This window comes from Trematomus bernacchii, unplaced genomic scaffold (assembly GCF_902827165.1).
Source record: "Trematomus bernacchii unplaced genomic scaffold, fTreBer1.1, whole genome shotgun sequence".
Classification (NCBI taxonomy): domain Eukaryota; kingdom Metazoa; phylum Chordata; class Actinopteri; order Perciformes; family Nototheniidae; genus Trematomus; species Trematomus bernacchii.
The window spans coordinates 17,133,813-17,156,070 of NW_022987593.1; the positions used below are offsets into that span (position 1 = coordinate 17,133,813).

Below are 22,258 nucleotides of genomic sequence, written 5' to 3' on the forward strand. Positions count from 1 at the left end.
TCTGTACATTAAAGGGTTTGGATATTGAAGTATCGAGCAAAGTTTTAAGCAGTTACATGGAGCATGGAGCGTCTTTTGGTGCCTCGTCAGATTAGATTCTAGTTCATTTTTATTACTGTGACAACGAAATGGGAGCGAGCTAGTTCAGGCAGTCAACTCGAGCACTTATGCTGCATTCATACATAACGCCCCTTGCCACTCTACAACCAACCAAACAGAGTCTCCTTAATGTGCCGCTCTATTTAACCTGCCAGATATCTCTCCATGCATTGCTTGCTGCTGCTATTGCTGCAGCTACTTCCACGTCGCTGCTGCTTGCCTGCCCCACCACCACCCCAGCTTCCAGCCCAGCTTCCACCCCAGCTTCCACCTGTAGGCTCGGGGTTAGTTATTTAATCATCACTCATGGTGCTATGTATATCTGTGGAGTGATGAGGCCCGAGCCTAGACACCAAACTCAACTATATGCTGCTTCTAATACACATGTTAAAGAAACACGTGAGTTGTCTAACCGAAATGCAGTTAGCATCTGACCAAAATTGTAAGAGAAGCCATGAAGTTCAGTGTAATGTTTAGGTGTAATATAAGTATATAGGACAGATAGGAAAAGCCAAAGTGTATATAGCATGAACAGTTTTAATAGGAATAAAAACTATAACGTAGTTTATTTAGATTTTCTGAATACAGTGGTTGTAGAGGTAAAGACAGTTTAATACACGTCGAAACTAAAGACACAATACAAAACACTATAGATCATTTCAATATAATAACATTTTATTAATCGATATCTTGAAAATCCACCTGTTTCAACCGAACTTTGGCGAAAAATACAACAATAAAAAACGCCTCTGTTCTGTGTGTAGCACTGACTGTAGTTCAGCTTATGGAGAGCAAATGCACCTGCAGGATTCTCACTTTCTGAGATATTCTCTTCATGGTTGATTGCATTATTGTAAGTTGCTTTGGACAAAAGCATCAGATGAATGTAATGTAATGTCAGCAATCGTTGAAGGGAACATGTGTTTGGCTGCAGAGGGGGAGCTGAGTGTTGCAGCAGATAACAAACGGTCATCCTGAGAGAGTGTGTGGAGCTGTTAAGAGATGCTGCTGCAGCTCTATCTGATGCCCTTCATCTGATGCAGGGAGCGGGATGATGACATCATCGTGTGGTCGCCTCGCTCCTCTGCACGTACACCTCTGGGTGCCGTGGCAACGTGCACGACGAAAAAACTGACTGGGAGCAGCAGGGAGGAGGAGAGAGAGAGGAAGAATCATGCAGCTTTCTGCTTTCTGCCCACCCCCTCCTCTCTTTCCCACATTGCTGTGTAGGAGAAGCCCCCTCCTCTCTCACCCATCCCTCCCCTCTTTCCTCTCCCTCAGCTCGGCCAATCAGGCGTGTCGGTGGGGGCAGGGCAAAGCAAAAGCACCATTCCTGTGTTTCTGCTGCATCTCCCCAGAGCTAACAGGGAGCTAGCAGATCAGAGGGAGGAGACACGCTCAGACCAGCCTTGTGTGTTTGTGGGGTTTTATGTGTGTTTGTGTGTGAGTGTGTGTGCCCGTCGCAGACTAGCAGGCACGGCCACAGTGCTGTTTCACCAGACTTTTTCTCTTTAACCTTGCCAGCTCAGCTTCAGGCCTGCTTCTTCTTCCTCTGTTCAGGATACAGAGGGATCAGCGAGGGGGGGAAACAGAAACCCTTTTACTCTGAAAACACCTCGTAGTGTGTGTGACAGCTCCAGGCAGGATGATAGCCGCTCAGCTTCTGGCCTACTACTTCACCGAGTTGAAGGATGATCAACTCAAAAAGGTGTGTAAACTGTGTGTAAGGCTTCTGTTGTGTGTGTGTTGGAGTGCAGAGCTGTTATCCTATTTTATTTGTATTTACTTGCATTATTTTAACTATTCTATCTGTTTTATTGTGTTGCACTGTTGGAGGAGCCCGTGACCTAAGATTGTGAAGAAGTGTAATTTGAATTTGCTCTAGCTGTGTTTGACATGAATGTCCTTGAGAAAAGGGCTGTAGTGAGTGTCCGTATTGATGAGGCTGCTCACAGACCCTCCAGTAATTGTTTCCGGAGCGTCAGTTGCTGGGGGAAGCAGACAGGTGTCTTTGAGGAAGAAAAAAAGGCGTGAGCTCGAAGATCTCCTCCTCCCTTTTTGGCTCATGTATCCTCTCATGCCCCTTTCATGCCAACGCAGATCCCGTTCTAGCTCCGTGCTTGCGCTCTTCTGGTTCAGAACCGGTTTTTCTTTTCAGCCCCCGTTGTTCACAACGCCCAGAGCCCGACTGGTGCTGCCGCTGCTGCGTCATGACGTCACCGTTTACGTAGCTGATTTTCTCCCCAACGGCGCTTACAACAACAACAACAATAATAATGGGGGACTGCGTCGGGTCGATGATCGTGATTCGTGTTACTTTTAATCATACGAAGCCAGACTAAATTAAATAACTACTTCTCCAACCTTGTACTTTTCTCCAGAGTGCCGTGGTTCATTGTTTATTAATGTGTTTCAGCGACATTTACCGACCGCTGTAAAGTCTTCAGTCTGCACTGTCTGACTGTCACACAAGCAGCTGATACATATCCCCCCCCACCCCATAAGTGAATGTGTTTCAGTCTGAATTGACGCTGTTTGGCATCACACAACGCTGTTATGAAAGTTTCTCTGGTATAAAATGGTTGATGTTAGCATAGCAACCGAAGCTAAACTGACTATCTTGACTACTTGTTGCTATCCTATTGTGGCATGAGCCGTTTTCTACAGGCACATTTTACCGGCGTATTTTTCATTATGATTCTACTTGTGATAGTCGGACATGGCAACCTGTGCAGCCCATGTATTATTGATTCCATCCGATAGCTGCTATAATACAAAACAAAACGTCTACTCTCCACAATGATCAATAACAGCAAACGGATGGTCAAAGTAAGGTAGGCTACAAATAAACAGAATCACACGAAGCCTGGTTAGTGTTGCCTGACTTTATAAAGTGTGTTTTTTCTATAAGTGTGTGGTTGCGTTCTAGTCACTTTGCTTAGCGCTACTTACAACTTGTATTTGCCGTACACGCCATAAACTGTTAGCTCAGGTTAATCTCGCCCCCCTCCGACGTAAGCATGAGGTATGCGGTTCGAGGGGCCTGAGCCTTTACTATTTCACTCCCTTTCTCAACCCCTCTTTTGTCTGTTATCTCACACACTCTCTTATTACCTTTGGCAAAGACGACAAACTCATCGGCTCGTGAAATCTGAGCTGAAATAACGCCTCATTTACAGAAAGTGACATGCATTGGATGACAGACGGGTGACATGTTCTCAGGGAGTGGGGGATGGTGGGGATGAAAAGGAGGCTGAGTGGGAGATCTATAATGCGTGATGTCACAGTGCAGTAGACGCACGATCCTCTGCAGAAGTAGGTGACATTTGTGTGGTAGGCTGCATGATAAAATGTGTGTGCGTTAAACATGTTTGGGGAACATGTTCGTGTGTCATTTAGAAAAGTATATCTAGCCCTGTATTTCTTCTGTTCTTGGGGGCATTTCCACAATTGGCTGCTGTGGCAGCAGGTGATGTACTTCCCATTATTGTTTGTTTGTTGCAACAACTAAATAATAATTACTTATCAGCTATATCTGTGTTTGTGTTTTATTGATTCCTCTCTGTTTCATTCTTTCCTGTTGTGTGAGTGCTGGATCTCCACAACAGATGCTTCAAAGGATAAAAGCTAACGATGAATATGTGGTACGCTGCATATAAAGAAGTAGTTTAGCAGAAGCTTGATTGGCTTTCTGTCCGCTATAGTGTGGAAAAAGTACAGAAAATTAGAATAACTGTTTCGGGCCGCTGCCAACCAATAACGTCTCAATTTACAACCATGCCGTAACAAAATGTCATCACCTTTTAAACACTGAAACTGTCATAATTCATTGAACTACTTCTTGATCAAGAACATTTTTCATGAGTGACCGGGTCACAGTGACCTTGACCATGAACACCAGATCCTTATCAGGTCATGTCGAGATAAATTGGATGTTTTTAAACCAATTATGAAAAAATTCCCTTCATTTGTTCCTGACATTTCACTTTCACCACAAAGGAGCGTTCCTGAGGTCACAGAGATCTTTGACCCCCCCCCCAATATCTAATCAGTTTATCCTCAAAGGGGCCCATTATGCTTGTGTAGTTTTCTCTTTCCTGTAGTGTGTTATATAGGTTTTAGTGCATGTAAATGGTCTGCAAAGGCTAAAATCCCTGTGTTTCCTCCCCCCTGCCTGAAACACCTCCATCGGACTCCTTTGTTTACTTCCCTAACATAATGACATCACTATGTAAAACTCGCCCTTCTATTGGCTAGCGCTCCAACACATTGTACATGATAGGCTAAGGGGCGGGACATCTCTAAGTGGTTGACCAATCACAACAGAGCCGGCCAGCTAACCAATCAGAGCAGACTGGGCTCTGGTTTCAGACAGAGGGTGAAAAGAGGTCGTTATGAGATATTGTGAATTCAGAATGGGATGGACAGACGGACGACAGACGACCATAAAACATATATTAAAGAAAATATGATTTGGATTTGCTCCAAAATGTAATCAGTTCATCCTTGGCCTTTCCTTAATGCTTCTCCCTTATAAGAACTTTATAAGAACTGGGCCAGTAGCTGATGAGAGAAAAACTGAGCCAAAACATAACCTCCCTGTCTGAGGTAATGGTCATCTTATTTAAATATACTTATATTTTAACCCATGCTACTCTTCTTTACAAAGTCATGTTGAGCCGCCAAGCACTGTTCCAAAGTATCACGAGAACATACATACCCCAGGCTAAATGTAGGGTGCAATGAAACAATTACACTTGATGTAATACTGCTGCTTTAATAACATGGCACTCACGCTATGGGAATCATACAGCTCTGATTACATGTTGGAAGAAGCAGATGCAGGATTGATGTGATACTGTCTTTTCAATGAAAGAAAATTAGCAGTCAAAGAAGGGGAAAACATAGACATGGATGAGAAAATGGAGCTCCTTTAGGGAAGTCACAGTGACATGCCATTAAACCGCAACATCCTGGGTATGTCAAACCCCCATATCCTCCTCTTTCTCCCATGTCTACACAATCCTCTACCAAACGATGGTATCTGTCCAAATATCTGTCTTGAGATACAGCCTCACAAGCTTGACAGCGACAGGATTTGTCTCCCACAAGCTCCTGCAAATACTGTCTTCACAAGTCTTCAAACGTCACATTGCATTGGTTGTTTTCAGAGGCTTAATGAAAGCAATGCCACCATGAGGAGCCTGATGAGAAGAGAATGTGTGGAGCGTGGTTTTGGCACAGAACGGATCTCTGCCTGATGGCATGCAGTGTGTGATTATAGAACAACAGCAGTGGTTGTGCAGGGCAAATCCCCCCCTAAGAAACCTTTCATTAATTAGATGCTTACGGTAAACTGCAATTTAACCACATGCAATGCTGCTATTTTAAACAAAGTATGTGTCTTTATTACACCTTAAAGGGGACCTATCATGCAAAATGCACTTTTGTACATCTTTTATACATGAATATGTGTCCCCGGTGTTCCAGGGAACCCACCAAGTGTCAGAAAACACAACCCTCTCTATTTTCCTCCATACCCAAATCTCTAAAAAAGGGGCTGCAACGGATCTGATAAAAACTGATCCAGATTTGAACACTGTCCTGACGTCAGGACGGTGGCGCTACGGCTATTGGGCCAACTCCACCAATCAGGAGGAGACAGCCACGGCCATTGCCGTTCGAAAGCGCTGGAGACGCTGTAGTACATATGCCAGGCCTGTAGATGGTGCTGTTCTCACTGAATCTGCCCTTGCTAAAACAGGGGTAAAAAAGTGCAAATTGAGCGAAATGAGGCATGGCTAAAATGCATGATCTGTTTGGTATTTTGAAGGAAAAAAAAGTATAAATATGCCTTATATAGGTATGGTCCTACACTACATTATTATAATATAGCATGATAGGTCCACTTTAAGACATACCGAACATCTTGTGTTTTATTTAATTTAGCCTCTTTTGTCTCATGTTAACATGTTTCTACATCAGTGTCCTGGTTTTCCTCGTGTGCTAATTTGTTTAAAGTGAATCAATCTATTGTTTTTTTTTCTACCACTCAACCCAACATATCTCTCATGCAATTAGTTAAGTAAGATGCAACACAGTATGAGATGTTCCTATACCCGGGAGATAATGTATGATGTGGTAGGTCCACTGTTTTCTACGTCAGGTCACCTCGCTGTGCGCTATTGTTTATATCATGATGACGAATGTAAAAAAGGTAGTGTTTAAATGGTCAGCTGTAGTTAACATCTTTAGGGGAAGCTAAAGTAAAGTCACTTCATCATTGTTGTTGTTGAGAGATTTCTGTGTGTGTATGGCAGCTTGGGGGTGTTACGTGGATTGTGTATATGTTGTATTTGAGGCATATTTCTATATTATAAAAGGACCCCAGGAGGTATCAACTTTTTACAAATAGGCTGCCTTTGTAGAGCAAGCAGCCCAAATGTTTGGGTCCCTGTGCGCAGGAGCCGGTTCGAATCCTGTTTGGGCCGCGTGTTATCGATCTTTTACTTCAATAAAGGCACTGGTGGTAGCCCAAAAATATCTTTTAAAAAAACAATTTTAAGCAGATAAACTTTTGCTATAAATTTAAACAAGAAGTGATTATTATTTTATTTTTTTCTTGCGAAGAACAAAGCACAGAACCATCCATATGATTTTTGACAATTAGATGAAATAACCCCTTACTCAGACATAAAAACATTTAGAAAGATAGCAAAATTAAGGACAGAAGGAAGGATAAAAAATTAAGAAAGTACCGTACTGACCCGAAAATAACACAGGTTTTTGTTCCTAGAAAAAAAATCTGAAAAAGAGGGGTCGTCTTATAATCAGGGTCGTTTTATAATCGGGTCAATACGGTAATCTGAGTCCTCCCTGACCCCCTGTGTTTGTTCCTCAGATTGATAAGTACCTGTACTCCATGCGGTTCTCCGATGACACGGTGAAGGACATCATGAACCGGTTCAGGAGGGAGATGGAGAACGGGCTCGGCCGGGACACCAGCCCCACCGCCACCGTGAAGATGCTGCCCACCTTCGTACGCTCCATCCCTGACGGATCAGGTACACAAACACATCACATATTTATTTTATTAATTCATTTTATTCATTTCATTTTTTTAATTCAATGTATTTTATTATATATGTTGCATTGTTGGAGGAGCTCAGGTCAGAAGAATTTCATTGCCATTTCTACACTGTAGCTTATGTGCATATGACAATAACATCTTTGAATGAATAACACGCACACATACAGAAAAATAATTCTCGTATGATGCTCAAAATAATCTAAAGACAAAGATGGATTATCTCAAAAACAACGGGACTAAAATGGTTTAATCCTTAAAATGCTTTGGTGGAAAAAGGGCCAAGATCAGTTCCATATTTGTTCTGGTTGCAATGTATTTAAAATAATGACCTGAGGGGAAAATGTAGGATAATAAGTTGTACTAAATTGTGCATCTCAAAGAAGAAACGTTGACAAATTAGAGTAAAAAGAACTTGATCTGAGGCCGCTAACTATTCTAGGTCATGTTCTCTTTGTAATATTAAACTAGAAGTTAAACGTTAGTTAAATATTGAACATCACTTCCTGGTGTCCTGCAGCTGAAGGAAACTCTGATGTGTTTCTTGGCAGGATCGCTCTGTTGATTCAGCAAACAACGTGTACGAAGTAAAAAAAAAACTATTGTGTTTCAATATTTAACGTGAGCAAATAGTGTTGAAATTGAATACACCAAGATGACAAGGGAACAATACAAGTTTCATATACGTGTAGTAAGAAACACAAGTATTAAAGTAATACTGTATTGTTTTAAGAAGATATTAAAGTCTTGAATTCAAATTGTACTATTTGCAAATAGATACTGGTTTATTTCTAGTATCTTAATAATACACTATTTAAAAAACAAAAAATAAGTTAGAAAATACTTTAATTAACCAAATGACTATAAACAAAGGATAAACATGCATTAGAGAAGTGTTGCATATTCATAGTATTTATGGCTATTTTACTGATAATAATAATAATAATGGGGATGTCACTATTTTGCACACAAGTTGTAAACATTAAGAGGAGAAAACAATTCACATTAAAGCATAATTAATACTACAGTAATACTACATAAACTGTTGCTGTTTGTGTGTCTGTTGCAGAGGTCTAAAGTAACTAAGTACATTTACTCAAGTACTGAACTTAAGTACAATTTTGAGGTATTGAGTATTTCCATTTAATGCTACTTCATACTTCTACTCCACTACGTGTATTTAATACCTTTAGTTACTTTACAGATGTGGATGAATGATGTGAATTATAATCAAGTGTTAAATCAGACTTTAGTTCCACCTGGAGTAAATCCACAAGCTACCCTGCAGTATACAAAGTCATTACAACTAGCTGCTCCTTTACCAGCTTTGAGAACACTTTCATGATCAATCATTATAAAACATATCATATATATTATTCTGAAACGGACCAATCTGCTCAATGACTACTTTTACTGTCACTACTTTAACTATATTTTGATGCTAATACTTTTCTACTTTTACTTGAGGAACATTTTGAATGCAGGACTTTTACTGTAACAGAGTATTCCTACACTCTGGTACTTCTACTTTTACTCAAGTACAAGATCTGAGTACTTCTACTTTTACTCAGGTACAGGATCAGAGTACTTCTCCCACCTCTGCTCTGTTGTGTTATGTTCAGTCTCTCTGTACTGTACGCGTGTTGAAGCCTATAAACAATGTGCTGATGTGGGGAAATGGTCGCTCTGTTGTGTGTCTGCAGCCTCTTTGTGTCTCTGGATCTGAACTACATCACTATAGTTTTAGGCCTCGTGGTAAAACCGCTCAAACAGCCTGAACTCACTCTGTATTCAACTCATAACCAGCAGCGAACACTCACAGAGGCAGAGCGTTTTATTTATCCGAGAGCGTCTGTAACCCATCAAATATGATTCATTCACAGCGTCAGCCTGTTCTCTGCTAATGCTTCTGCCAGACAGGTATTAAAACTAATTGTATTACATTAGTTTTATGCTTAGTTTATTCTGTTAAATTAAGGATGGCAACTTGAACGTGTAAGAAATTAGCTTTACCTGTAGGGGATATCCTGATTAAAGCTCACAGTAAAATAAAGTGGCAGTGTTATTTAATATAACTTTAATATAATTAGAAGCAGAGGTTATAATTAAAATATGACTGTTATCAGTATGAGATGGGGAGTCTATCATATTGCCAACAAAGCCTGTCGATGAAAGATATACATATTTATTAAAGTAAAAATGTGGCAACGTACATAGTCAATTTATGAAAAGGATAAGATATAAGGGTTTGGGGTGATGCCCTTCAAAGTCAAATCTGCCTTAAAGATGGTATGAATAGCTATGATAACATTTTTGAGTTAATATAGTTATTGACTAATTAAATTGAGATTATTTGTATGTTTTCAAACAACGAATAAGTATAAAAAAAGCAAAATAAAATCAAAATACATGTCCAAAAAGTTATAGAAAGAAGGTACACAATTATGTGAACTACTACCCCTTCTCCATTACAATGAACCTCATATTTGTTCATATATACTTCATATTCATCATGAATAATACAAATGGAAAGACAAAAACATGCGTATGTTAGCCTGAAAATGGTCATGCCATTATATTTTAATAGTGCAATAAAGTTTAAGGGAAACAAATGCTTAATTTAATGTCAGTATCATTTGAAGAACAACCCCCAATAGGAGACTATAATGTTATGTATGAGGAAAACCAACAAGAAATACAAAATGAACTCTACTAGATGTACTAAATGTCCTCCATGAAACCAGCCCGTCAGCACAGCTCTTAAAAATTCACATTGGTCAAAGTCAAGTATCTCGCTCTTCAAAGTCCTCATCTGTTTACTGCCATGCATGGTTTGTCCCTGAAGGTAAACAACGCCTGTACACAGAAATAACATCGAGTGCCTGCTCTCACGGTGTAAATAGCCTCAGGATTCAACAACTACATGAGGTCAGAGCGATCAGGCAAAGGGCAGAGTTGAAGCCATGCAAACTGTTCAAATTAATACATATTACAAAGCGTGATTATAGCAGACATGATAGGGAATGACGTAGCAAAAAGAACAAGATACTTTTTTGTAAAAGTTAATCTGATCCTTCTGGAAAGACTTTCTACGTGTCTGAGAGGAGAATTAGTCGATTAAGTCATGGCTTATCTCTGAAGATGTCATTTCACAATCGAATTAAACATTTTACTTAAACCGATATATTCCTGATGTATGTTGTCTTCTCCTGAATGTTGGACTTGTTTTTTTGATGGCACCTTAAAAAACGGAGTAGCTCTACTCATCTCATTGTAGCTGTATAATGACAATACAGGATTCTCTTCTATTCAGTAAAAGGATCAGTTATAGCGATGCAAATGTAGAAAAGGCACTTTTTTGTGGGATAAATCTTGCTTTAATGTTACCGAGTTCATGTTTTATGGTGAAAAGTCTGTAAGAAGAGGCTATGATCTGATGTTTTCATGAGCAGAATAGGTGAAAAACAAGGTAAAAACAAGGCAATCAAAAACTGATGGATGATACTGAAGAATCGCATCATAAACAGTATCAACAAGGGGGTTTGACACAATAAAAAAGAACTTTAAAAAGCTGGCTTACTAGCTTTCAACCACAGGGGGTTTCAGAGGATGGAGTTTACTCAGTATCATGGAGAACTGTCAAACACTAAATAGCTTTTTTATTGGTCTAAATATTGTTTTTTACCTCTGCCATAGGTGACAGAAGAGTCACCTTCAGATTTGTTATTTTTTTTCTTTTTAAGCGCAAATGCAACTTTTCAGAATCAAAAAGACTTCACAAAAGACTTCACATCACCACCGCTAAGCTAAAGGGAGCTCTTAGCCGCTTTCACACCAAGTACTTTGCCGCACTTAGTGCCCAGCACTTAGTGCCCAGCACTTAGTACCCCCATGGAACTAAGTACAGATCGCGTTCACACCGTAATATGTTCCCTGAGGGAAGATTACGCAAATGAAGCCGCTGACGTCACTTCTTCTTCTTCTGCTTTGGGTTTACTGGCAGGCCGCAAACCACTTCACGGCGTATACTGCCACCCGAAGTCCCCGGCCGGAAGTCCCCGGAGTTGGGGACTGGCTTCAGTAGAAGCTGCTGGGACTCCCAGCAGCTTCTACTGAAGCCTTCCGAGTAAATCGCCAGAACGCCGACACCTCCTCATCTCTCCACCGCTCCCATGTTTTCTTTTGTGTTGCCATAAGTTATTCTCTCTCCGTTGGTGCGCGGGGCTAATGCTAATGCTAATAATGCTAATGCCAGCAAATACAATGGTGGCTTCACAAAACTTTTCAGAGTTTTACGGGGCGTGGTTTGCAATTCGCCCAGCCAATCGAAATTGGTACTTTTTTCTCCCCAGGATAGTACCACCTCTCTAGCAGGCACTAAAAATGGGGGTAAAAGTTCTCTGAACTAAGTTCTCTTTTTGGTGTGAACGCAAAATTCCAGGCACTAACGGAACTAAACGCGAAAAGTACGGGTAAAAGTACTCCGGTGTGAACGCGCCTAATGTTGAGCGTGATGGCGTTTAGTCGTTTCATTTACTCACTCTTTAGCAACCGCCGCCTTTTAAGACACGTTAAAGTTGGGTATTTATTTACTAACGCATTTCATCGTGTAGAACAAATCATTAAAGTCTCTTCAGCTTGAATTAACAACAGATCTTTCTTCAGGCATTAATAGCACGCTTCTTACAGAAAAAAACACGAAAGAAATCCATCGACCTGAAGACAAGTGAACCTGAAGGACTAACATGCCAACTCATTACCATGTTCTGAGACTCATTCCTGCACCACCTTATATTTAAACTGAGGGATTCCTTCTGTCATCATCTGTTGATTGGTGTCAGGCTGCAAAGTAATATTGGTTTACATCCATTGGTGATATCTGACCCGAGCACATACTCTGCAAGAGCAAGTCAACTGATATTTCTTGGCTTAGAACGCAACAATTCAGTGTTATAATCAAACTTCAACATTCGGCATAGCCTGGTTCTATTACGAGCTGCAACTAACTTCACCCACAGAGTATATGGGCTAAGAGGCAGTAACGTCAGCCACTCTACAGAAGAGACTGCTCTTAAAGTTCAATATTAAGCCAGAGAGAATCAATACTAAAGGGCAGGCTCATCACGGGACAACAGACGAGGCTTTGTAGTCCAGTGTGTGTTTCCATTGTTTGGATTTTGTGCCGAGTGCGAGGAGATAAATCTTCAAAAACAAAGACGCCTTTTTGGATCTTAGTGTGCGTCCATCTTCAGCTGCTCCCGCTAAGATGTCTTGTAATCATGTCTCTTGAGTAAACCCGTGTTTGCTGGCAGATTTAAGTCCAGGATTACATTTCTGACAGCATTTCTATATTAGATCCCCAAACATCTTAAGCTTTTCTTGTGGATCCTGAGTTTTTCATACCGTAGCTTCTGACTGACGAGACTAAATACAAAATATATAATACAAATACTTTGACAACCGCTTTCTCCAGTGTCTGTTAGTTCAACACCATTAGCTTAATTATGAAACTACCTCAATAAATCCACCACTACACTTCTGACTTTCTGCAGGCTTATTATAATATATCCTTAAATAACTTTATCTGTGCTTGTGCATCGTCTTTCATACTGTAGTAGACTTTTCAGAGAACTAGTAAATCCAAAATTGACATATATTGTGATCAGGCAACCGTCAAAACTATGGCACCCAAAATACCTAAAACAACGGGCCTAATTATTTGATTTACTATAAAATAATACACCTAATAATGAGTTTGGAAAGATGTAGGCCTTTCGCCATCTATCTCACGCACCAGAGGTGGGAGAAGTACTCAGATATTGTACTTGAGTAAAAGTAGAAGTACTCGGATCTTGTACTTGAGTAAAAGTAGAAGTACTCAGATCTTGTACTTGAGTAAAAGTAGAAGTACTCAGATCTTGTTCTTGAGTAAAAGTAGAAGTACTCAGATCTTGTACTTGAGTAAAAGTAGAAGTACTCAGATCTTGTACTTGAGTAAAAGTAGAAGTACTCAGATCTTGTTCTTGAGTAAAAGTAGAAGTACTCAGATCTTGTACTTGAGTAAAAGTAGAAGTACCAGAGTGTAGGAATACTCTGTTACAGTAAAAGTCCTGCATTCAAAAAGTAGAAAAGTATTCTCATCAAAATATAGTTAAAGTAGTGACAGTAAAAGTAGTCATTGTGCAGATTGGTCCATTTCAGAATAATATATATGATATGTTTTATAATGATTGATCATTAAAGTGTTCTCAAAGCTGGTAAAGGTGCAGCTAGTTTGAATGACTTTGTATACTGCAGGGTAGCTTGTGAATTTACTCCAGGTGGAACTAAAGTCTGATTTAACACTTGATTATATTTCACATCATTCATCCAGATCTGTGAAGTAACTAAAGGTATTAAATACATGTAGTGGAGGAAAAGTACACCATTTACCTCTGAACTGTAGTGGAGTAGAAGTATGAAGTAGCATAAAATGGAAATAGTCAAGTAAAGTACAAGTACCTCAACATTGTACTTAAGTTCAGTACTTGAGTAAATGTACTTAGTTACTTTAGACCTCTGCAACAGAGACACACAAACAGCAACAGTTTAAGTAGTTTTAGTATTTATTATTCTTTTATGTGATTGGATTTGTCCTCTTATTTTTACAACTTTGCAAAACAGTGACATCCCCATTATTATTATTATCAGTAAAATAACAATACATGCTATATATATATATATGCAACACTTCTCTATGCATTTTGTATGTTTATACTTAGTTTATGCTATAGTTATAGTATACATAAAATGGGAATGCTCAAGTAAAGTACAAGTACCTCTAAATTGTACTTAAGAACAGTACTTAGTTACTTCCCACCTCTGTCAGACACCCATTCACAAAAAGGGGTCCGTTATCAAAACATAATTAAATAAATACTAGATTATATAAGTATTTGAATAGTTTTAAATATATTTCATTAGTCATACTGTTATTCTGAAATATATCTGTTAGATATACACATCATAAATAAACATTTACCCATGGCTCCAGTTGTAGTTAATGACTAACAAGACACCGCCTTCTCCTCTCTGTGTTAACACCAGGCTTTATGGGCTTCATTATGAAACTAGCTGGATACACACTGAGAGCCAACTTGTATATATATATATATATATATATATATACTTAGCACGGAGGTTACAGCAGGACAGAGGTTATGCACACGCTCTGCAGATAATCAGGAACACTTCTATATGTCAGGCGCTCACATCTCATTCCCCTCAGGTCAGGGTCATAAATAGCAACAATGCAGCGAACACTACAGTCATGAGAACATTGTTTGGTTGAGAGGCAGGATGTCCTGGATGTTTGCTAGTAAGGTCTGATCCCTGCAACACACACACACACACACACACACACACACACACACACACACACACACACACACACACACACACACACACACACACACACACACACACACACACACACACACACACACACACACACACACACACACACACACACACACACACACACACACACACACACACACACACCTTCTATCACGTGTTGTGCTGCAGTGTCCTTTTGCAAGAAACTCAACCCCTCTGTAGATCAGTGTCAGATAAGTGCCTGAAAGCTAAATTAATCATTGTAATTCCATCAAAACTGTATAAAAGAGTTTCTGCAATATATATATATACGGATATGATAATCTTGTTATTTTTACTTACAAATAAATAACATTTAAGAGCCTGTAGATCAGTAGTTTGAAAATAATGGTAATGAAAATATGTCACAAGTGAAAACAAACTGTCACGGACCCTGCCGTGTTATCTATGATTACTATACGCCTTACATTCATAATTTCAGCGGGAGAGAGGGGGAGCGGCGCTGAGGAACAGCAGAGAGTTGACAGTCTGTGTGGACATTCCCCTTATTGTGCGTCAGCAGAGGCTACAAGTGTCTTAGGTTCAAGTGAGACAACTAATGTCTGGGTAGTGTTCATGACTTCATGTTTAGGTCATCTTAATGGTTAATCTTGATGCACACACATTTTCCGTGCTTTCCAATAGTTTAAAATAGTTTTATTCCTCTGTTAAATAACCTGTTCAATACAAACATGCCACTTGTAAAAATTAAATAACATTTCTGTGAACTGATATTTGTTTCGTGAGCTTATTAGAGGATGTTCCCTGAAAGATTGTAACATGTCAATGAAGATGTCAGACTTAGTATATTTGTTAATAATTACATACAATATATGGAATCTGTGTGTGTGTGTGTTCCAAGTGAATCTGCGGCCCCCTGGTGGCCAGTACATACATTACGTGGCCCCCACCACCATCCACGTTGCCCATCCCTGCTCTAGTGGCATGTAAAGAGTCACAAATGACAAATGAACCAAACAAAACATTGAGTGTCATGCCATTGTTAATAAAAGAATGCTTGATAACATCTTTCTATGTGCTGGGAGTGCAGTTTAAAGCACAAAGGACACATGTTCTGCTTCGACTGACTTCCTTCTTGCAGTGTAATGCAACAAATGCCCAGCGGTGCATGCTGTCCTCTTTGTGTTTGTTGTTGTAGTTTTAGTTTCAGCCACACGAGGCGCACGTTCTGTCATGCCTTTCTAAATAAATGTCCAGCAAAATGACATGATGTGTTATCTAACCTGCTAACACATCATATACAGTGTGTGCCTTGGGTTTAGAGATTACTTTTAAGGAGATAAATACAACAAATATATATATATGTGTTGCCGGTATAAATATTATATATATATAAATATAAATATAACGTTCATCTGTGTTTTTATTTCCACAGAGAAGGGGGACTTCATCGCTCTGGATCTCGGAGGCTCTAACTTCCGGATCCTGAGGGTCAAAGTGACTCAGGACAAGAAGCAGCCGGTGCAGATGGAGAGCCAGGTGTACGAGACTCCTGATGACATCATCCACGGCAACGGGACGCGGGTAAACACTATACATATTATATCTTCCTCCCCCAGCTCTCTCTCCTTTCCTTTCTCTCCCTCCCCCCACCCTCATCTCTTCCCCAGTCTTTCTCTCCCTCTTTGCCTTCTTACTCTCCTCTCTCTCCCCCTCCTGCTCCCTTAATACCTCATTCACACCAACGGTGTTTCAGGGCCGGTTCGGAGCTGGAGCTTGAAAAGCACCGGGTTTTCCTGTTCACACCGCAGCGGAGCAGCCTCTTAGCTCCGGAATCCGGTTCGTTTCAAGCACCAAAATGTTTTCCGGCTAGAGCAAAAGCACCGCATACGTCACGCTTACGTCGAGGCGGGGGAAGGGGCAGGGGCGGGATCAACTCCTGAACTACAACAGAAAGCCCGCGTTTTATCCAGTTTGTACACAACGATGGAGAAACTTAACAAGCAGCAGTGGTCCACTGAAGAGACCAGCTACCTACTGGGAATCTGGTCTTCCGAAGAGGTACAGAGGAAGCTGGAGCACAATCGGCCATTGTTGTTGTTGTCGGTGTGAGCTGTGAGGGGTTTCCGCGCGGTTTGGCTTTATGAAGCAGGCACGCAACGTCATGACGCAAACGATGACGCAGCACCAGTCGGACTCTGGGCGGTGTGAAAAGAGCCGGAGCTGAACCGAAGAACCGGTTCTGAACCTGAAAAGCTCTAGCAGGGAGCTTGAACCGGAGTTGCGTTGGTGTGAATGAGGTATTATCTCTCTCCCCATCTGTCTTTCAACCTCTTTCTCTCCCCTCACACTGTCTCTTTACCTCTTTTTCTCTCACCCTTCCTCTCTCTCCTTCTCTGTTTTCCCTCCTTCTCTAAAGTCAAAGGCTTTATAGCATGAAATATTATCCGAAATACATTTATCACATTAAACGCACAAAATAACAAAATTAGCAATACATAATTTCTACTAGCAATAAAAAGTTCATATTCGCAAAAACAGAACTCAGTTAAATACAATGTTTAACCCTAAAACTGTCTAAGTGTGTGTGTTTCTCTCCTTAATGCTGCAAAGGGATTTCTGTCAGGATTAATAAAGTTTGATCTAATTATACCTTGAATATACTTGAAACATAGGGGTTCAGCAGTCTGAGTTACTTCTTTTTACTCATGGTTTTACACAAACTAGACTAGAATCTGTAATCAGTCCACATGTGTTAATCCTCATCAGCCACAAACACACGGAGGTCAGACTGAGGTCACCTCAAAGTATGCACTGTTTTAGTTTGCCGTCATACAGAGCCCAGCGGTATTCAAGGTCAGGTTGAGGAACAATGTGTGTAATTGATCCTCACACACACACACACACACACACACACACACACACACACACACACACACACACACACACACACACACACACACACACACACACACACACACACACACACACACACACACACACACACACACACACACACACACACACACACACACACACACACACACACTGCTGACCCACACTGAAACTGAGGAGAACAGCTGGCAGTCGTGAAGTAACTCGATCACTAAAACACCAGAGACTGTTTCAGAGCCAGACTCAAACACACAGGGAGAGAGGGACAGATGCTGTTTGATATAATGTCAGGAGGACAGCTGCCAAAACATGTTATGTGCTTTATGAACACGTTTGTTAACAAGGAGGTTTGAGAGGGATCTGGTGGAATATATATACATTAAAAATATGAACCGAAAGTCGACTTCAATGCAGTGAAACTCGCAAAAGAAGTGTAGTTGTTTTCTCAATACTAGTGTCAAGTTATTAATACAGTAATGTGAGTGTTAAGTGTTTACACATTAAACTGCCGGAGAATGTTAGGCTTTCAAAATCAGCTTTATTTGTTGAATCTGAACTTTTATAATAAGGCTTTTATGGCTCCACGTGTACTTTGAAGATTTGTCCTGATCTCAAATGGGACACAATATACTTTACACTTATGAAGAACAATGCAGTCAAATGCTCACGCCCTAATATAGTTATTTTAGATCAGTTTTGGTGTTATTCATGAGTATTAGAGACTGTCATTTACAGTGCTTTTGGTAACTAACGTGATTTATTTAAATGGGACTCATCAAATATTTAAAAGATCTCAGTGTCATGGTGTTAAGCACCTCCCTAAACTGGTTTAAATTAAACTATTATAACATATATGAAAGTTGAATGTATGTCTGTTTGCATTAGTTCTGGTTGAATGAATGTGAATAAAAAAGGGTCAGAAGCTAATTTAAAAAGATCCTGATCAATAAACATATTTATGTTTTGCATGTATTACAGTGATTGTGTGGTAGATGAGATATTAGCAAGATAAATTGGCAATCGAACCGGCTTACTAGGAAGCAGAGATTGCATATGGGGCAATTATAAAATGTTTGATGCATTGTTTGTCAGATATTTTGGTCTGTTATCTTGTTATTCTGTAGCCTAAACGTCTCTTTTGTGTCCGCAGCTGTTCGGCCATGTCGCAGATTGCCTGGGCGACTTCATGGAGAAGCAAAACATCAAGGATAAAAAGCTCCCAGTAGGATTTACGTTCTCCTTCCCCTGCGCCCAGACCAAACTAGACGAGGTAAACACACCAATAAAACTTTCTTTTGTTTTATAATTGAATATGACTTTCAAGTCTTGAGGTTCCAAGATGAAATGTGCACAGGAGGATGTGTCTTTGATCTTGTGGAGACGAAGTTTATAAGCAATGAGTACGCTTACTGAGAGAAGTTAGCGCGGAAGGCCCTTAATATTGCCTGTAGACAAACCTCACTGTTAAGGGTTTCAATGAAGCTTCCAAAGTGCCAAACACAATTAATAAATAGCACATTAAACAAATAGGATATTAAAGAAAAAAGTGTGTTCTGAATACTTTTGCTTTATCAGAAAAGCTAAATGTTAAATGAATCGTAATCTCAGTAACGTTAGGAAGTTGTTTTATGTGTTGCAAAGTGTTGTCGTGGTTTGAATAGCAATGGAGAGACTTTTCGGACTTGCCAAGCCCGTCTGACTGTAACTAAAGTTTGCTCTTGTTCTTGTTTTATAGGCGGTCTTAGTGACATGGACAAAGAAGTTTAAAGCCAGCGGAGTAGAAGGCATGGACGTCGTGCAGCTTCTGAACAAGGCCATCAAGAAACGAGGGGTGAGAACTCATTCTGCTTTAAAGGTCACCTATTATGCAAAATCCACTTCTTCATGTGTCCCCTCTTCTTCATGTCTCTTCTACATCAACATGTGTCCCCTCTTCTTCATGTCTCTTCTACATCAACATGTGTCCCCTCTTCTTCATGTCTCTTCTACATCAACATGTGTCCCCTCTTCTTCATGTCTCTTCTACATCAACATGTGTCCCCTCTTCTTCATGTCTCTTCTACATCAACATGTGTCCCCTCTTCTTCATGTCTCTTCTACATCAACACGTGTCCCCTCTTCTTCATGTCTCTTCTACATCAACACGTGTCCCCTCTTCTTCATGTCTCTTCTACATCAACACGTGTCCCCTCTTCTCCATGTCTCTTCTACATCAACATGTGTCCCCTCTTCTTCATGTCTCTTCTACATCAACATGTGTCCCCTCTTCTCCATGTCTCTTCTACATCACCATGTGTCCCCTCTTCTCCATGTCTCTTCTACATCACCATGTGTCCCCTCTTCTTCATGTCTCTTCTACATCAACATGTGTCCCCTCTTCTTCATGTCTCTTCTACATCAACATGTGTCCCCTCTTCTCCATGTCTCTTCTACATCACCATGTGTCCCCTCTTCTTCATGTCTCTTCTACATCAACATGTGTCCCCTCTTCTTCATGTCTCTTCTACATCAACATGTGTCCCCTCTTCTTCATGTCTCTTCTACATCAACATGTGTCCCCTCTTCTCCATGTCTCTTCTACATCACCATGTGTCCCCTCTTCTTCATGTCTCTTCTACATCAACATGTGTCCCCTCTTCTTCATGTCTATTCTACATCAACATGTGTCCCCTCTTCTCCATGTCTCTTCTACATCAACATGTGTCCCCTCTTCTTCATGTCTCTTCTACATCAGCATGTGTCCCCTCTTCTTCATGTCTCTTCTACATCAACATGTGTCCCCTCTTCTTCATGTCTCTTCTACATCAGCATGTGTCCCCTCTTCTTCATGTCTCTTCTACATCAACATGTGTCCCCTCTTCTTCATGTCTCTTCTTCATCAACATGTGTCCCCTCTTCTTCATGTCTCTTCTACATCAACATGTGTCCCCTCTTCTTCATGTCTCTTCTACATCAACATGTGTCCCCTCTTCTTCATGTCTCTTCTACATCAACATGTGTCCCCTCTTCTTCATGTCTCTTCTACATCAACATGTGTCCCCTCTGTGGAAAGAGACTCTGAAAGTTTCAGGAACAAAGATTCTCTCTCTTTTTGTCCTGATCCATTTCTATAAAAACCTGTCTGAAAATGAGCTGATCAGATTTTGGCCACTTCATGATGTCATAACGATGTGTTGGCTTGTGTAACCATTAGCCAATCAGCAACCAAGGTAACCCCCCCCCCCCCCCCCCCCCCCCACCTTATCACCTGAATCTCCTCCTAGAGCACCATTGAGTTCTTTGTAACCAAATGTCTCTCAGAGGGGCGTGGGGAGGGGCTCCTTATTTTCATCTAAAGTAACAGACAGAGAATCAGCACTTTGGAAACAGGGCTGAAACAGAGGGGATTATGGGATGCTGCAATGATCTGTTTGGTGTTTCAGCCAATCAGAGACAGGTTCTGTATATATCTGAGACCTGTGATATATTGATGAAGAACAGGATAATAGGGGACCTTTAAATTAAACAATTGGTTTACAAAACAAAACATCTTGGAGCTTAATGTAATTCCAAAATACACCAACCAAACCTTTATTTTTTGTTGTAAATAAGCTTTTTTAAACAATGATACTTTTTAAAATGGCTTCCTAGAACAAGCTTAGCGATGACTTTAATATTTAAATGTGGTTTTGAGTTAAAGATGATGTTGTTTTCCAGGACTATGAGGCGGACATCATGGCGGTGGTTAATGACACGACCGGCACCATGATGACGTGTGGATTTGACGATCAGCGCTGTGAAGTCGGCATCATCATAGGTAAACACAGCAGAGGGGGAAGAAGTACTCAGTAGTAAAGAGTACATAATACTCACGTAAAAGTGCTGCATTCAAAATCTTACTTAAAAGTATTAGCATCAAAATATACTTTAAGTACCAAAAGTAAAAGCATTTGTCCATTTCAGAATCATACATGTTAAAGGTCTGGGTTATGATTATTGATGCATTAATGTGTTTTTATCACAGCTGGTAAAGGTGGAGCTAATTGTAATGACTTTATATACTGCTGCTGGATGTTTTAACCTATCATCATATGTCATTTCTTATTTATTAGCCCCCGGGGGCTGGTGAATGGATAGTTGGGTTCGGTCTGAAGGGGAGTGGCTTAGCTTGACCCTGGTGGTGGTGAATGGATAGTTGGGTTCGGTCTGAAGGGGAGTGGCTTAGCTTGACCCTGGTGGTGGTGAATGGATAGTTGGGTTCGGTCTGAAGGGGAGTGGCTTAGCTTGACCCTGGTGGTGGTGAATGGATAGTTGGGTTCGGTCTGAAGGGGAGGGGCTTAGCTTGACCCTGGTGGTGGTGAATGGATAGTTGGGTTCGGTCTGAAGGGGAGTGGCTTAGCTTGACCCTGGTGGTGGTGAATGGATAGTTGGGTTCGGTCTGAAGGGGAGTGGCTTAGCTTGACCCTGGTGGTGGTGAATGGATAGTTGGGGTCGGTCTGAAGGGGAGTGGCTTAACTTGATCCTGGTGGTGGTGAATGGATAGTTGGGTTCGGTCTGAAGGGGAGGGGCTTAGCTTGACCCTGGTGGTGGTGAATGGATAGTTGGGGTTGGTCTGAAGGGGAGGGGCTTAGCTTGACCCTGGTGGTGGTGAATGGATAGTTGGGGTAGGTCTGAAGGGGAGGGGCTTAGCTTGACCCTGGATTCAGAGGGACAGGAGGTGGAAAGGGGTGGAGGAGGGTTGCGTTGAGTCACCTGAAATGACAGCTGTCAGAGGGGGGAGAGCAGATTGAAAAGGTTTAGCAGAGCGCTATGATAGGCTTG

The 22,258-nt window shown here is 40.8% G+C and overlaps 1 protein-coding gene across 2 annotated transcripts in view; it reads left to right on the forward strand.

The window, feature by feature from the left end:
- The first annotated feature begins 1,436 nt into the window (after positions 1 to 1,436).
- The window catches only part of LOC117481641 (hexokinase-1-like), a 38,160-nt gene continuing 17,338 nt past the window's right edge, over positions 1,437 to 22,258 (forward strand). Inside the window, exons 1-6 of one of the 2 annotated variants that reach the window (XM_034129416.1) lie at positions 1,437 to 1,807; positions 7,001 to 7,163; positions 15,999 to 16,147; positions 18,609 to 18,728; positions 19,194 to 19,289; positions 21,155 to 21,254. In XM_034129416.1, coding sequence (XP_033985307.1) covers positions 1,745 to 1,807; positions 7,001 to 7,163; positions 15,999 to 16,147; positions 18,609 to 18,728; positions 19,194 to 19,289; positions 21,155 to 21,254 — 691 coding nt within the window. In that variant the 5' untranslated portion in view covers positions 1,437 to 1,744. The remainder of the gene's footprint in view (positions 1,808 to 7,000; positions 7,164 to 15,998; positions 16,148 to 18,608; positions 18,729 to 19,193; positions 19,290 to 21,154; positions 21,255 to 22,258) is intronic. The other variant, XM_034129418.1, reaches the window with a different exon arrangement.